Source organism: Centroberyx affinis, unplaced genomic scaffold (assembly GCF_046629955.1).
Source record: "Centroberyx affinis isolate AG114_WGS23_722 - 3 ecotype Tasmania unplaced genomic scaffold, CSIRO-AGI_Caff_v1 ptg002858l_1, whole genome shotgun sequence".
NCBI classification, from domain to species: domain Eukaryota; kingdom Metazoa; phylum Chordata; class Actinopteri; order Beryciformes; family Berycidae; genus Centroberyx; species Centroberyx affinis.
The window spans coordinates 139,904-156,242 of NW_027280993.1; the positions used below are offsets into that span (position 1 = coordinate 139,904).

Here is a 16,339-nt window from a genome sequence, read left to right on the forward strand (position 1 = left end):
CTGGTGATGTGCGTTTTTCTAGCTGTTGATTTCTCTGGATGTGCTCTGAGCACTTCTGTGTTCATCTCTGGCTGTCTTAGCTCTTGCCAGATCCTCTCTGGACATATGTGCTTTTGCTTTGTGCTTTTTGGTGTGTGTGTGTGTGTGTGTGAGTGTGTGTGTGTGTGTGTGTGTGTGTGAGAGAGAGAGAGAGAGAGAGAGAGAGAGAGATGTTTGACAATCCATCCCCATTGTGTTTTTGCACGTATATACTGTATGTGTGTGTGCGTGCGTGTATGCATGTGTGCTCGTTGCTTGTCAGGCTGTTCTTTGGCCCTCTGACAGACAGTTCCATTAAATCATGCAGCAATGGTAACCCGCGGTGACAGGACGCCATTGCCTCCCTGGGATTCCTCCATCAGGGCCTCTCATGCGCTTAACGAGGAAGTAAACATGCTAAATTGTCTGTTGGAGATGGAGTGCAACGAAGAAGCTGTCTCAATGCTGAGTGTCACGTGTGGACGTCCACAGAAGTTAGTCTGCTGATTTGGAGCAATACACAACATAAGCATTGCACCATGACAAGCACACACACAGCTAAGAGCTCTCTGTGGTCCCTAGATAGAAAACATACAGTAAAGCTTTTCTGACAAAACACAACATAAATGGTGAATATTACGTGATGCTAACACAACCAACAAAAAAGATAATAAGATAATAGATTCAGCAATGTGGGCTGTGCATATATTGAACTTGCAAACAAAAATGGGCAGAGCAATTGTGGCAGAGGTCAGCGAGGTTGGGAACTGGTGGTGGAACAAGTTTTTATGCCATTTCTTGAGGCATAATGAAGCAAAATGCAAACCATCTTCAGAAGTTTTAAGTTTTAGTCATTGTAAGAGTCCTTCGTTGTTCATTATGCCTTATCTATTCTGCATTAGTACTGCAGTAGACACTTTAGTTTATTCCTTCTCAATTGTTCTGAACTAGAACACTGAATACAAATTCAAACACTGAATACAAACACTTCTAAAATGACTGGCTGTCAGAATTGTTGCCAGGCTGTTGCCACACTGACTGGTTTACCAACAATCCTTTGCGCCTTCTGAGCATAATTCTCCCAAAAAACTTGTCTTGAAGGCAGTACACTACTGTGCAGCAGCAGTGTACTGTTGCATGGAGGTCATGCGATAACAAATGCAACATCTATGACCAGTCCTTCAATAAATGACCGCCACATTTGAAGGCGGTGTTTGGTTTTTGTGAATGTTCCTGTAGATCGAGGCGGCCTCTGCCTGGGAGCGCCGTTTGAGTGGTCAGAGCTTCAGGGTGAGAAAACACTGAGTGGACTCTGAAGAGGTGTTGAGTGCAGGGGATGGCTCTGCTTGTTCCTTTTAGGGTTATTTTAAGCTGCAGGCCTGCAGGGTGTGTGTTTGTGTGTGTGTGTGTGGTGTGTGTGGTGTGTGTGTGCCAAGGCTGTGTTTTAATTAGAGAGACAGGAGTGTGTCCTTGGGCTGCAGCAGAGGGTCAGGAGAACCTGGTAGCCTGGAAGAGCAGTGACTGGGACAGGTCTGGCAGGCCTGCTAAACACCCATTACCCAGACGTGTAGACGCACTCGTGCGCGCATGCACACACCCACATGCACACACACACACACACATACACCCTAGTCTTGGCACCATTCCTGTTGGCCAGTGGTATCATGGTAACCGAGCAGCCTGCGTCTCCATGTGTTCCATGGCCTTCTCTCGTCTGAAAGCAAAATTACCACTGGCACTACTCTGGGGAGAGAGAGGGAGAGAGGCAGGGGAGAGGAGGGCAGATTGAGACGGGAGGCAGAAGAGGCAGTGGAAGGAGCAGGGGGAGGTTGAGAGGGAGGTGAGGGAAATTGAAAGAAAAAAAGGTTGAGAGGGGAGAGGGAGGAAGCATCTGACATTTATGTTCCTGGCCGACCGAAAATGCCACTTCAGCCCGGCGTCCCTCTTTCATTCTCCATCGCCGCATTCTTTCCTACCAATCTCCCTCTCCAACCTCCCGCTGACCTCAGGTTCTCCTCCCCTACCTGTTTCCATATATCTAGCTCTATACCCACCCATCCATCCATCCATCCATCGTCCAGTCCTGTTCTGATTCCTTTGCATCAGCCTCTTCTTCATATGTCTACTATATGGCCTCTGGCTTTGATCCAGTCATTTCTTCATCCACCTCTCTCCTGCCCCTGTAGTCATTTCCATATCACAGGCTTCACCTACGCTACGTCGCGCCAATCTTTCATCAGCTTTTCTCTTTGATTCTTTCCCTCTGAATCCGCTTTAACCTCCCCTCTCTCTCCTCCCATACCTGTATTTGCATCTCTAGCCCCCTTTCTCTCTCCAGCTAATCCACTCCTCCCCATCCGTCCACCCCCCCCCCACCTCCAGTGTGCGTAGTGTGGGTCCCAGCCGATGATGGGACTCATAAAGCCTCCCAGATGAGGCGATAGCTAATGGCTGTTGAATAATGCATGGCAGGCAGGATTTAGAGAGCCCAGTCTATTAGCCTGACCAAATACTCTGGGCTTTTATTAAAGACCAACACTTACAATTACAAACTACATTAAGGCCGGGGTCCTGTCTCCGCTCCCCCCCTCTCTCCATTCATCGCTGTCTCCACGGTCATAGCTAAGGCAGAATATTATCTTTTCCTTTTTAAGATTTTATGGCCTCGGAGCAACTGACCCTTTTAGCAGGGGTCGTTGATAGTCTTTTCTGGTTGTTTTGTGTCTTTTTTACGTTATCGTGTCAGAGGTTAGTGGCCCTTTTAGTCACAGTGGTAGACAGGAACAGAGATGGGTGAGATGGAGGGCAGCGGTGTGACATTCTCACTGTTGGGCTCAATATGAAAGCTTTTATGATGAGAGATTCGATGCATATATATGTGGGTTTTTATGTGAATCTCCCCCCACTGTGGATTGTTGGTATTTGTGAGTGTTGTCTTTCTGTATGTAGGCAATTGTGTATGCCAGTGTTTGTCACTCTGTTGGGTTAGGGTTACTGCTGCAGCGTGCGCATGTGTGAAAACGTGGGAGAGAGAGAGAGACAGGGAGAGAGAGAGGGAGTACTTGGTTGTGTGTGTGTGTGTGTACACACTTATTTTGCTCCCTGTACTCCACTGCTGTAGAACTGTCATCATCTCCTAGAAGGATTTTCATTCTCTCTGCTTGCTGTAGCTGCCAAAGATAAGGCTTGCTCGCACATCATTTCACATGATTATACTGTACGTGCATGTTAATGGCTGCTAATAGCTATAAGTGTCTGGAAGTGTGTGTCCTGTAAGTGGCTTGTGAATAGTCATGAAATGTTGTTAGTTAATGGCTATCTAACCATCCTCCTGCACGCCTAAATTTAAGTGCACACTTAGCCGTCTCACTGTAATAGTGTATTGACCTGTCTTTTAATGTTGATATTGCTATGCAAGGTTTTGTCCCGCATTTGCATACTACATTGTGACGCGTCTGCATATTCTTGACACATTTGCAGAGTTAGGTATTTGTGTGTCACACAGTCCATTGAGGTATTTTCAGAGGCTGGACATAAACGTGGGATCAATGGTAACAATACTGCCATGCTGTCAACCTAAGGTTTCTGTTTTTATATGCCGACGGATCTTCACTCATTTAATTCAGGAGACCAGGGGATATCCAGGCCCTGTCAGAAAGACAGTAGACACCATAAGGGATGATGGATTGATGTCAGTCAGTTCAACAGTGAAAGTGTCAACCCTAAACCCTTCATCCATCCCCTTATCCTCAGCCTCGGCCGCGCCTCCCGTCTGCCGTGTGTCTTAGAAAGCTAAGTGATTATATGTCTGATCCACAGACGGTCGGATGAAAGGCTGCCGCTTAATTTGTGGCTGAGAACATCAACCTTATGCACTACCACTTCCTGTTTGTTTGTCTGTCTCTCTTTCTTTCTCTCCCTTTCTCTCCTGCTCTCTCTCCCGCTTTCTCTCTCTCTCTGATGTTTATTCAGTCTGATCTCCTGCTGACCCTGCGGCCAGCCAGTGTTCCTCAATAGAGTGCACTCTATATATAGTATTGCCGAAATGTCACAGCTTTTTAAAATACAGCCATTCTTACCTCTTCGTGTGTGGAAGCACACACTTATGAGACATTTGTTTTAATTAAAATTTGCTCATCCAAACAGTCTTGTATTTGTATTCGGGGTCTGTCTTTCCTTGTTTTTTGTTTTTTGCCATGAGAGAGCAAAGTAATTTTTGTGTGTATGTGTGTCTCTGTGTACACATGTATACATATGTGTGTGTGTGTGTTTGTTTGCTGTATGCATGATGTATTTATTCTTGTGCGCGTGTGTGTGTGTATGAGGGTCACTAAATGTCTCGTTCGCTTCACTCATCAAAGTAGCTACTTGAGTTCTGATAAATGAAAGCCTGGCTGCAGGGACATAATGCCCTACCAAAAAACAATAACAAACTCTGAGTATTGAGGTGTGTATGCATGTGTCTCTTTGTGTGTATGTGTGTGTGTGTGTGAGAGAGGGAGAGAGAGAGAGATTTTGAGAGTGCTGAGTAGCCGTGTGTCAAAATATTATCTTTATCCGTGAGCACATACTGTAGGTGTCAAGCAGGTCAGAGAAATTTTCTGATTGCATCTCTACTGTTTTTATCTTGTACTGATATGGACATAAATAAATGGCTCAAAATGTGTGTGTGTTTTTGTGTGTGTGTGTGTTTTTCTAATATCTGCTGTAGGCATGTGTTGAGACAGAAGAGGACTGCAGTGTCTTATCTTAGTTAATGGTATTCCCGTGTCTCTGCGGAGGCATGCAGGGAGCAGAGGGCAACCGCAGTTTGATGTGGGGCATCTGTTCCCACATTTGTTAAGGTTCTCCTGGTGTGTGCGTGTATGTGTGTGCGTGTGTGTGTGTGAATTTTTTTTGGGGGGGAGAGAGAGACAGAGCAAGAGAGAGCGAGAGAGCGAGTGTGAAAGCGTGTGTGTTATGATCGGTATGATAGGTGCGGTCAGTGGAGTGGAACGGCAAGGTGTTGTTGCTATCGAGGGCAAGTGCCGACGTGTCATTGGTCTGTGTTAATGCTGACCCGGGTCTGCGGCTGCGCTCACCTCATTGACCGCAAGACGGCCGCCTGTCCGGTCCACAGGTGGTGCTGAAGACACATCTCTCTGTCATCTCATCCTCTCTCTCTCTCTCTTTTCTCTCTCCCGTGCCCTCCGTCGATCTCTTTCTCCCGCTCTTTCCATCTCTATCTCTCTCCATCATCTGCTTTATACCCCACTCTGAATACCAATCACCACCTCCTCCTTCCTGCTAGTCCTCCTATCTGCTCATATTCACACAGTCCTGTCCTCTTGCGCACGGTGCATACCGTACAGCCTCTCTGAATTCTTGGCTTTCCATACTGTAATCTCAATGGGGACATTACATGCATAATCTGGCCTATAATAAGACACTCTCTGGTCCCGGCTGCCTGGTTAAGATAGGAGAGGAGATGTGTTAATTAGACTCATGTACAGCAGTAGCTAGTAAAGACCGAGACCCCTTTACAGACGACCCGGTTCTCCTTGAGAAGAGCCACACAGTCGCCGGTGAAAGTTTCACATGGCACGCCACTGGGGAACTGGAGGTGAGCTGAGGTGGTACGGGTAGACTTCTCCAAGTCAAGCGCTGTGCTGGGAGATGTAATGGGAATAGGAATTATTGACTGGAGCAGTGTGGTATGGAAATAGTGTCTCTGGTGTGCCATCATCGAGACGGAAAGCTTATAGTACCCTGATTTATGACTGCTGTGGAGAATTGAGTGCTTCATAAAGATTTGCCGCTGGCTGAGATGGAGTAATCAGTGAAGTGATCTGACTATGGTGGATTACAATCCCACCAAGTTGTAAAGTCAGTTACAATGCCTTGACTTTGTCTGTCGGACAATGCGTGTGGAAAGAGTTAGAGAGAGTCTAACTCTGGCCCTCTGTCAAGGTCATATGGATTAGAAATGATTGGGTTTCCAATACTCTACTGGGGAGTTCTGCATGATGAATCATCACTCCATTCCAAATCGACACCAATTAAGACGGGTTTGTTTATTCCGCTGTGGGACACACTGTGGATGCGTGCTTGGAACAAGCGCTTTTGCCCCCTTTCTCTTTTCTCTAGCAACACTATGGCATTTGCAGGGATTAGTATACTGTGCGTGTGTGTGTGTGTGTGCGCTCGTAGCTGTGTGTGCTGTGGGATACATATTTTCACATTTTCAGCGCGCTTGTGCACGTGTGTGTACCATGCCTGTGTGGGCATGTTGGCATGTGCATGTCTGCAATCGTGTCGCTCTGTGTTCTCTGTGTAGCCCCGCTCTGTTTGTGCCAGTGCTTCATGTCTGTAAGGCACGCTATATGAAAAGTGAGGCGGTGGAGCCCAGTGCTGGAGCCAGTGAATTCATTTGCATTCATTCCACTGCCTGTCTCTCCTCAGAGCCTGTTCTAATTACCAGCAGCTCAGGCCTGCTACAACACTGCGCATACTCTTTCTCTCTCTCTCTCCCTCTCTCTCTCTCTCTCTCTCACTGCAAACTGGGCTGATGTTGGTACATTCCTGTAGCTTTGATACTGCTCTCTCCTTAGCCTGCCAGGAATCTCTTCATGCTGGTTTGTTTGCTGTCAAGCCCAGGCATTTTCATGTGTTTTTGTATTGGAGTTGGGGGAAATATAGTGTGCACATGTGTACGTGAGAGAGAAAGAGAGTCTTCCATAGTATACTGTGTGCTTGCTGTGATTGTTTAGGGGTTGAGGGAGATGTAGCGTATGTGGATGCATGTGTGTGAGAGAGAGAGGGAGAGAGAGAGAGTCTATGAGCCCTGTAAAAGATGAATGTTCGTGCTAATCACCGTAACGGCCATAGTGGCTGGCGCTGTACCGCCTGAGTTTCAGTCACGCCCCTCTTCCTGCTGATGCAAATTCCCACCGAGGCTAATAACCCATGTAACACCAGGTCTCTACTGGGCATGCTCCAAAGCTCTGTCACACACTCATATACCTAGATATGCATACTTGTGCATGCAGGCACACACACATACACACACACACACACACACACACACACACACACACACACACATGTACATATAGCTTGGTGGCAGGTGGCAGTGACAGGGCGCCCTGCAGCAGTGACAAGGTCAGGAAGGATCAGGACACTGCTGTGTTCTCAGGAGAGGAGGAGCTGAGCTCAGCTAGCTACAATCCCACTATAGGCTACATCCAGGCAAACCTGCACTGGCCTCCTGCCTCCACTGCAAAACAGCCAAAACTCATTAAGATCAAAAAGTTTGGTTGGGTGGTTTATGTCTGCTAAACATTGACTGATTAATTACAAGTTTTAAACAGATCATTTAAATAGCGCACGACTGAAGGAGGGTGCTCTTCCGAAAATGTAATTTGAGTGTGGGCCCCTGCAGTGAAGTGTTTGAGTGATGGTAAGCTTCTTGCTGTAGAGCTGAGGAGTTTAGACTCAGGAGGTTTCACGCCTTCTCCAGGGAAATGCTACTTTGAGAATCACCTGCAGCCTAAACATGATTGCAGAGTTGCTCCAGAGTTGTTTTTGAAGATGGGGGTACAAACAAGCAATTACACAAATGTGCGCGTACCTATACACATTCACATAGACACACGCACGCGCGTATAAACACACATTCCCACACACACACGCACAAACACTGAGAGAGAGTCCTCCGGTATGAAAAAGTCAGATGATTCATGGCTGCTAATTATCAAGCTCTGTATGAAAATCGACTGGGTTCCGCATTAGAAGGCAAAGCTCTTAGAGCACTTGGTTTCTTCATTTGTATTTTCTGGCTTTAATTGGACAACATGATTGTGTCACTTCATTAAATGGAGATCCCACAGTTAATTCCTACGTCTGCAGGGATGAATCAATGGCTGTTTTGATTCTAATTGCCGTCTCAGAGCCCACTGTCATCAATGTAATTATCAGTTTCTCTGCTGCCTTCACTGTCGTCTGCATCATCATTGTTATCACTGTTATCACCACTGTCATCGTTATCTTCATCACCATTATCTTCATCACCACCTCCACCACTATTGATAACATCAACATCATCTTCAACATTGTCATCACCATGGCGATCATCTTCATCGCCATCACTATCATCGTCATCAGCAATATTATTCTTTGTAATCATCACAGTCACCATCATTATTATCACTTTCACCATCCGCGACACCTTCTTCTTCTTCAAAATCCTCCTTCACTCTTAACAACCAATTCACCGCCGAAGACATATTGGAACTTATCTTTTCTGATGAGATAATGTTTATCTCCGGTCAGGAATTCTGTTAAGGCTGTGCGAATTATCTCAAAACGTCAGACGGTCAGCTAGGGCAGGATCCCATCTCATTATAGGAAAAAAAAAAAAACAGTGAGTTCTAATTTCAGTTGTCTGACCTTTTTATGGGGTTAATTATTTATCTCATAGAAGCACAGCAGTGGAATAAACTTTGTGGCAGTTTAATGCAAGTCAATTAAGAAGTGAAATAGATGAAAAGCTATCCTGGGGGAAATTATTAAGCTTTTATTTTTAGAGTGGGGTGGATAGTGTGGTTTAGCTGAGTTTGGTCCAACAATAGTGTTAAATGTTCTCTAGAACGATCGCTTTCCTTTGATAGACAGACAGGTTTGATATTGTTGAGGTCAGGCTTTATGGATTTTATATAGCTTTCCTGTAATAAGTGAAATTACCTCAGCACTGGAGTGCTGGGTACAATAATGAAGAGAGAGAAAGAGAGAGAGGCGGGAAGAGAGCGAGGCGGGGAGAGAGTGAAGAAGAAGAGGAAACCTGGTTAAATATTAGGCTTTAATATTATTGTGGTTCATGTTGTTTATGGTCAGCTACACACCAAAAGTAGTGGTCTCTTCTTATTACAGTAGCTATACATTCTGTGTTGTTTGCAACTTCCACACTTTATTGTCCAATATTACTGACATTTCAAACTTCCTTGCTTTTTTTCTTTTTCCCGAAGATCCCCGTAGCTTGTTAATTTGTTCTCAGGCCAATTAGAAATACAAATGCAAAGGTAACACTGAACATCTGTCATTCACACCAAGACTACAAGTAGAACATTTTAATGAGCATGACAAGTGCTCATGGACAAGATTAGTTTTCACATGTGATTCATTTTTCATCTGAACAGTTTTATGCCTGCTTGTTAATATCTCCTCAAAGAGCATTGCAACATCATGACAGCTTGGAAAACTCATTATTCACGCGACCATTGCTCTGTGTGTGTGTGTGTGCGTGTGAGTGTGTGTGTGTGTGTGTGTATTTGTGTGGGTTTCTGTGTCATTTTTACTATTCTTTCCTTTCCTCACATTACTTTGGACTTTGCTTTAAAATGACTAAATTGTCATAAATACTTAATGTCTCTACTATTTTAGGTCCATCTCACCTACAGTAATGCATTTTTAATACCTGGCCCCAATACCTGTTACCTGCTAAATTTCTCAGTAATCCCCCCCGATCTTCCTTCCGCTCTCTATAAAACGCTTGCCTCGTATCTGGCTTATGTAACGAAAAGCTGATGATTCCAGGAAAATATCTCATAAGCGACTTTCCAAAAGTGTCTTTTCTGGAGGCCTAAGTCCCAGAGGAACCCCAGGGCAGAGGATGTTCTACACTGTCACGACTGTCATCTAGAGCTGTAATGGCTCTCTCCCCTCCTCCCCTGGCCTCTATCTGCTCCCCACAGAATTGATTTGATGTTTCAGAACTCCTGGCTGGCCCGCTGAATATCGCGGGGCCCTTGCCCTACATTGCCAGCCCTATTTAGGTTAGATCTGCTATTTAACACAACATCACAGCTTGTGTGTTTGATGTGACTTTATGTGTGTTTGTGTGTGTGTGCATGAGAGAGAGAGAAAGAGAGAGAGACAAAGAGGGAGAGGGAGAGAGAGAGTTAGAGAGAGTGTGTTTCCCTGCCATTTGTGTGTTGTGTGAGAAGAGAGGCATTGGGTGAGTTTGCGGATCTTTGGCAGTGGAGCCCCAAAGCTGCCTTAGCTAAGCCTTCTAAAGCACCATCTGGCTGCTCGGGCCCCTGTGTCACCCTACTCACCAAGATTACATTCTCCCCTGGCCCTCTATCCGTGTATTTTCTCATCTCATCCTGTCCACTTGTTACTCATTCCCCTCCCAGCCCTCCCAGCAAACACAAACACAAACGTATCAGGTCGGGCCGGGGCAACTTTACCCCGGGGCTGTAATAGTTCAGGTTGTGTAAAAAGTCTATCTTAATCATGAACTGGAAGTCCTTTGAGATTCAAGAGGCATAACTAATTTGGATTTGTTAATTTGGTTTGGGTGCGATTGCGAGTCAGCTGGGCCGTAAAACATTTTTCTATTTAAGTCCTGCTTATTGTAGCAAACAGTTTGGAATGCACCGCATGTGATTTTTCAGAAAACAACGTGTTTTTTCTAACAAATGCTAAAAACATCTACCTCCAGTATCTGAAAAAACAACAACAACAACACTGAGCCAAGGGATTTCTGGCTAGACTCAAAGGACTCCCAGTTGCTGATGAATCAGATAGACTACTAAAAACTGAACTACCACTTTAATGCTCCTGGTTCATTACAATGACACACTATGCAGGAATGCTCTAAAAATGTTCTGTCAGTTTTCCCTAAGCGTGTAATTTTGAATACTCAGAGGTGGTTTAGACAAAAATAAACTTCCATTTTCCACATCCATTAGTTTAGACTAAACAGCACCTCCAGGTGATGACACAAATAAATTCCCTGTGATTTTACCTCATATAGAGTCTGTACCAGCACATCCTGATTAGCAGTATAAATCTTCCAGTCCCTTTGTATTGTGATATCAAGCAGGTTGTGTGATGATACGGTATGATGCAACACCACATGTTGTCCCATGGGAAAATCAGTTTGCATGGTTAGCGCAGAACGGTGTGCATCATTCACATCAGTGGATAAAATACAACACATTCACTTGTTAATAACATTAACAACCTACACAATGTGGATACATGTCAAGTATTGTCATTCAACAGTAATATGTTAAGCATGCTAAGTATAACTCTATATCATCACAGATGGTAGGACAAGTTCACACCATTTCACACCATACCATAAAAATGTGATGTGAATAATGACATGTTATGAGAAATAAGGAGCTAATTACATGCTGTGTTTGTATGCAGAGAATAGAAACAAATAGTTTATTTCATGGTTATGCTTAAAGAATGTGACAAGCACAATTTGCAATTTAGCAATGTTGCAAGATAAAAAAAAAAGACAAAGAGCATTCCAACAGTATTTCCAACATTCACACAATATTTTTGGAAATGCTAATGAACACACACACACACACACACACACACACACGGAAATGCATGCAAACCTACACAACCAACACAAACAGTGGAAAGTCATTAAAACTTAATCATAATGCTGTCATAATGTACAAAAATGCCATTTCAGCTGGACAGATGCTGTCATTGAAATATTGCTAAAGAAATGTTCATAGACCATTCACACAGCTATTCCTACTTCCCCATAGCATTCCTACAAGAATTCCAAAATATATATCTTGTGAATGTGAATTTTCAACAGCTGAGAGTCATAAAACCTGATGTGCTGTGTGGTATGTTGATGACAAATGTAATGGCTGCTGTCTGAACGGAGAAGACTGTGCTCACTGGTGGGGACGACACAGCGTGAGAGTATTGGCTTACATGTCTGTGCAAAAGCCAGCAATAATTTGGTACCTAGAGATCAAAGCATCAATATGATTTTCCATGTAAAACTGCATTAAGTGGCAGTACACGAGCGCAAATTAAGTATCATGGGAATGTTGACAATATTCAATGACTATTTCCCCACTAAGTCCCCACAATATTTGTAAAACATGCTGCCTCGATTTTAAATTATGATTTAAACGACGCTCAAATGGAAACCAAACTCCACAGATTCCGGTAACATGCGGCTTTTTATGCTGATCATGGAAGCCGGGGAAAATTGAAACAAGAAAAAGCAGAATCATTAGCCTTATTCAGTTCTTTTTCTCTCAAATTTCATCTGGCGAGAGAGTCTTAAATCTGATCTCCTGTGTTGTCTGTGTAATACTTACACTTGAACAGGGAAGACTGGTAATCTCCCAGGTGGGCTACATATCCAGATACTAAATTATTGCTGACATTTTGGCAGCAAATGGAGCTGTGGGCCAATTTTGAACTCCTTGCTCCCTTACAAAGAATTCTAGGCTAATATTACATTAATTGTCAATATAACTGGACAGATTTGGTCTTTTGGGGCCCAAGATTTGCAGTGTTCTCAGAACCATGCCACAGCCATATGCCTTCTGAACGTGGGTTATCCCCCCAACACCGCTCACAGGAGAGACACAGCTCCTTGTCCCAGGGTGCTTGTCTTTGTCAAAGTCACAAACACAGACACAAATACATAGACATGGAAATGCATGCAAACTAACCCCATCCGCCACCCCCACCGTACACACACACACACACATTCACATCATTTGGTAAAATTGTTATTTGCATATGTTCACTTTTGGGAGACTGAGAGAGAGGGGGGGGGTGAGAGAAAGAGAGAGAGGGAGAGAGTGAGAGGGAGAGAGAGAGAGAAAGAGAATGATAAATGATGGCATGAGAGAGCTCTAGCTAGGCCCTGAGGTTAGCAGTGTGAGGGAGTTACAGCTGGCTAGCTCATTCCGTTGAGCTACAGATCTCATAATAAACATCACATGGGTAGTTTGGGCTGGCGGGGACAGATTAAGCCAGAGCTGTTAGCTCTTTAAAGACTGCTCCATGTTCCGGCCAGCCAAGAACCTATTTATGGGGAGGCTGGAAGTGTATCAAAGCAGGTAGGAAGGAAGGGCACCAGACAGCTCCAGTTTCCAAGCTGATTTATGTCCCTCAATCAGTATAATAACAATAAAGTGTCAACTACCACGCTGCCTTTATTTGTAATTTATGATGCGGCGCTCCTAATAAACCTATGTTCATTTCTCCCCCGTGCCTCCCTCCCTCCTACGCCTCTCCTCTGTCTCTATGCACAGAGCTGCCCAGCAGTCCAGGTGGCCAGTTCACCTTTCGCCCGCTGCCCCCGCCGCCCCCTCCGCCCCACGCCTGCACCTGTGCCCGCCCCGCACCCTATGCTCAAGTGAGTCTGCAGAGGAAGACCATGCCGACGCGGTGCCAGGCCAGCCAGGGCAGCCAGGGGGCAGACACCGGGACGAGCACAGACCCAGCACAGCTTCACAACAGCTGGGTGCTCAACAGCAACATTCCCCTAGAGACCAGGTAAGAGAATGCAGCACTGCAGAATTACAACCACTACACTGCAGAAAGACTCCCTCTTAAATGCTGTATTTAGTCTTAAAATGTCCTTAAAGCAAATTATTATTTTTGGAAAAAATGGAGGGCTTCATTCCAAAATGCTATAGAGCTATATCCATTTTAGCAAAAAAACAAAACAAAATAAATACAAAAAAAAAAAGATGATTACACAGATGATTACATTCTCTAAATACTGTTTTCCAAATAGACGACTCAACATTGTGAATAACCTCAACAATCAATAGCGAGTTTTACTTTAATGCGAGAAATTGATTTGTCAGAATGGTTGTCGCCTTTTTCAAATGGTGGAGGTGTCATTTTGGAATGAAATTCTTCAAATGAACATATCTTGAAGTAAGGCATACTGCCCCACTTCAACATAATGTCACTTGATTAAGGAACATTCTTTAATCTCACAAATGAGGATCACTTGATTAAAGGAAATTATTTAATCAGAGTCTGAGTTGGCAGACTTCTTCGCTAGCTTTAAGAAAAATCAGAGAAGAATGATTAAGAATGAATGCCGGATTAAAGGACTTGCTAAGATGGACGTGTTTTGTGGGGTAGAAAGGATTAAGTGGAACACCACTCTGGACTCTGGGGTATCATTACAGGACTCTGTGCACCATCAAAGTCATAATGAATCTCTCAAGTTTGTTGGATTCTTTTCGTTCTCTTTCCCCCCCATTCCAAAAAAAAATGAGAGGTGGATAGTATAGATAGTACTTTCTAAAATAAAAGGGATGCTGTGTGTCTAGCTGGAATCTGTGCTTGCCTTTTCAGGAACACATTGTAATTCCATTTCCAACTCTGATAGCCTAGAAAATTCTCCAAATGTTTGGAGATGAGTTGTGGGAATATAGTCCCATCAAACAGAATGAAACAGTTGCTGCATAAGTAATAATTGATCAGAGAATTATTTGGTAGATCCTCATTTGTGAGATTGTTTTTGAGGAGATGTGGCAAGGCGCAAAAGAATGTGTTTGCATGTTTAATGAGAACTTGGTATAGCAGCTGAAATCTGGTATTATGAGTGAGGATGAGATTGGCAGGCTGCCAAGCCAGAAGAAAGGGTTTTAATAAGATATGAATCAGGCCATAATTAGATCTTACCTAATTTAAAGGAAAGGAAGAATAAAATTAGATTCAATGACAATTTAAATTAATCATTGGCCAGACGTGAATATCAATGTAAAAGAGTTGTCAGAAGTGCATTGTAATTACACAAGTGTCTGTGTGAGCTTTAAAATGAAATTCCACCATAAACAAAATTCACCCGTTTTTTCTTATTTTGGACAGTTAAAACAATATTTGAACATGAATAACTCTCCCCCAAGGAGAGAGAGATTAAAAAACACATTTTCTGTAGCTGCTCAATACATTGGATTGCGACTTTTTGAAGTCATACATTTCCGCGTTTGGAATTTCATATTCAAGTAAGTTTCATTTGATAGTGTGCTATTAGTTCTGAACCATAAAATGTAATCGTATTCATAGTCAATAGAATAGTGTCCCCTCGTGACATAATTCAGATATTATTGGCTCTTTTCTATCTAGCTTTTGGGGGGGAGACTAAAACTTACTTACTAAGCCTTGACTACTTAACAAATTTAAATACTGTTTTGGGTTGGATTTTATATTCAAGCACCCTCCTCTCCTCTCTGTTTTTCTCACTCTCTCATATACACTCCTAATCTACCGATTTCATTTTATTTTTTTTCCTGAGTGTTCTGCTATCTCCCTGCCGCTGCTATCAGATCAATCTCAGCCGTGAGATTAGAGAATTACTAAGTATTTACAAACTTGACATGCTTCATGGCGGCTCATGCCAATGGAATTATGAGTAATGCTATGACCTTATTAAAATACGTCCAAAAATATATATATACTATGATCTCTTGTCAAGCGCGCTTCCTGTTTCCTCAATGCTCATTTGACGAATCTGTATTGAAATGTATCGACGTTGCGTCAGCGGAGATTAAGATTGTTTGAAGTGTCCATGGATTTCCTTTTCAGCCGCATATCCGTTATGTTTCTGGAGAGGTCAGCTAGTGTAAGTGGTAGGATGCAGATATAGATATTCAATATATCTGACTAGGACTCTCACTGGGTGTGTTAAGAGGCATAACAAATGTTGGCACTGTAATAAATTGACTGGTGCCTTGCCTTCTCTCCCTCCTCTTATCTCCAAGAAGTTAAGACTACTTGAATCATACACTGCGAAAGTGCAGCTACACACTGAAATGAACACTAACACACACACACACACACACACACACACACACGTATATACACGCACCTGTACGCACATGCACACTTGGCCCCCCCTTGCCCACACACACATATTGGCGCATGTGCACGCCCTAATGTGCACACACACACACACACACACACACACACACACACACACAGACTCAGGTAGAGACAGTCCTTGGGCCATAGACTCCGACCTCCTGGAGAGAAGGAACTCTCATTTTCTTCCTCTCTCAGGGGAAATCTGCCCTCTGATATGAATTTAGAGCTTCCTGGGCGTCGCCCCTGGATATTGTCTGAGAAGATCAAAGGGAGGGAGACAGGAAGAACAGTGAAGCATTTTTAAAAGCACCACACAGGGAGAAAAGAGTTCCACACACTTGGACGAATGCAATTTCCCCAGTTAAATCCTGATCTTTTTTGCTCTAATCCACCTTTAGCAGAGCATTAAAAGCACCATGGTGGGCTCGACCCGTATGTTTGCCTCAAAAAATTGCTAAAACGCTCACCTGTATTTGCCGTCTTTGCATGTTCCCTTGTGTGGGCATATCTCAGTGTAGCCACATTTCTGTGTGGGTGTACGTGTGTGTGTGTGTGTGTGTGTGTGTGCGTGTGTGTGTGTGTGTGTGTGTGTGTGTGTATGTGTGTGTGTGTGTGAGTGTCTTCTAAGTTTATCTCTGGCCTTTCAGAGTTGAACTGCCATTGACCCCTAGGT

At 43.8% G+C, this 16,339-nt stretch overlaps 1 protein-coding gene across 1 annotated transcript in view; it reads left to right on the forward strand.

The window, feature by feature from the left end:
* The window catches only part of LOC139658253 (teneurin-1-like), a gene marked incomplete at its 3' end in the record, with an annotated part of 74,034 nt that overhangs the window by 19,964 nt on the left and 37,731 nt on the right, over positions 1-16,339 (forward strand). The window contains exon 3 of the mRNA XM_071536338.1: positions 13,092-13,335. Coding sequence (XP_071392439.1) covers positions 13,092-13,335 — 244 coding nt within the window. The remainder of the gene's footprint in view (positions 1-13,091; positions 13,336-16,339) is intronic.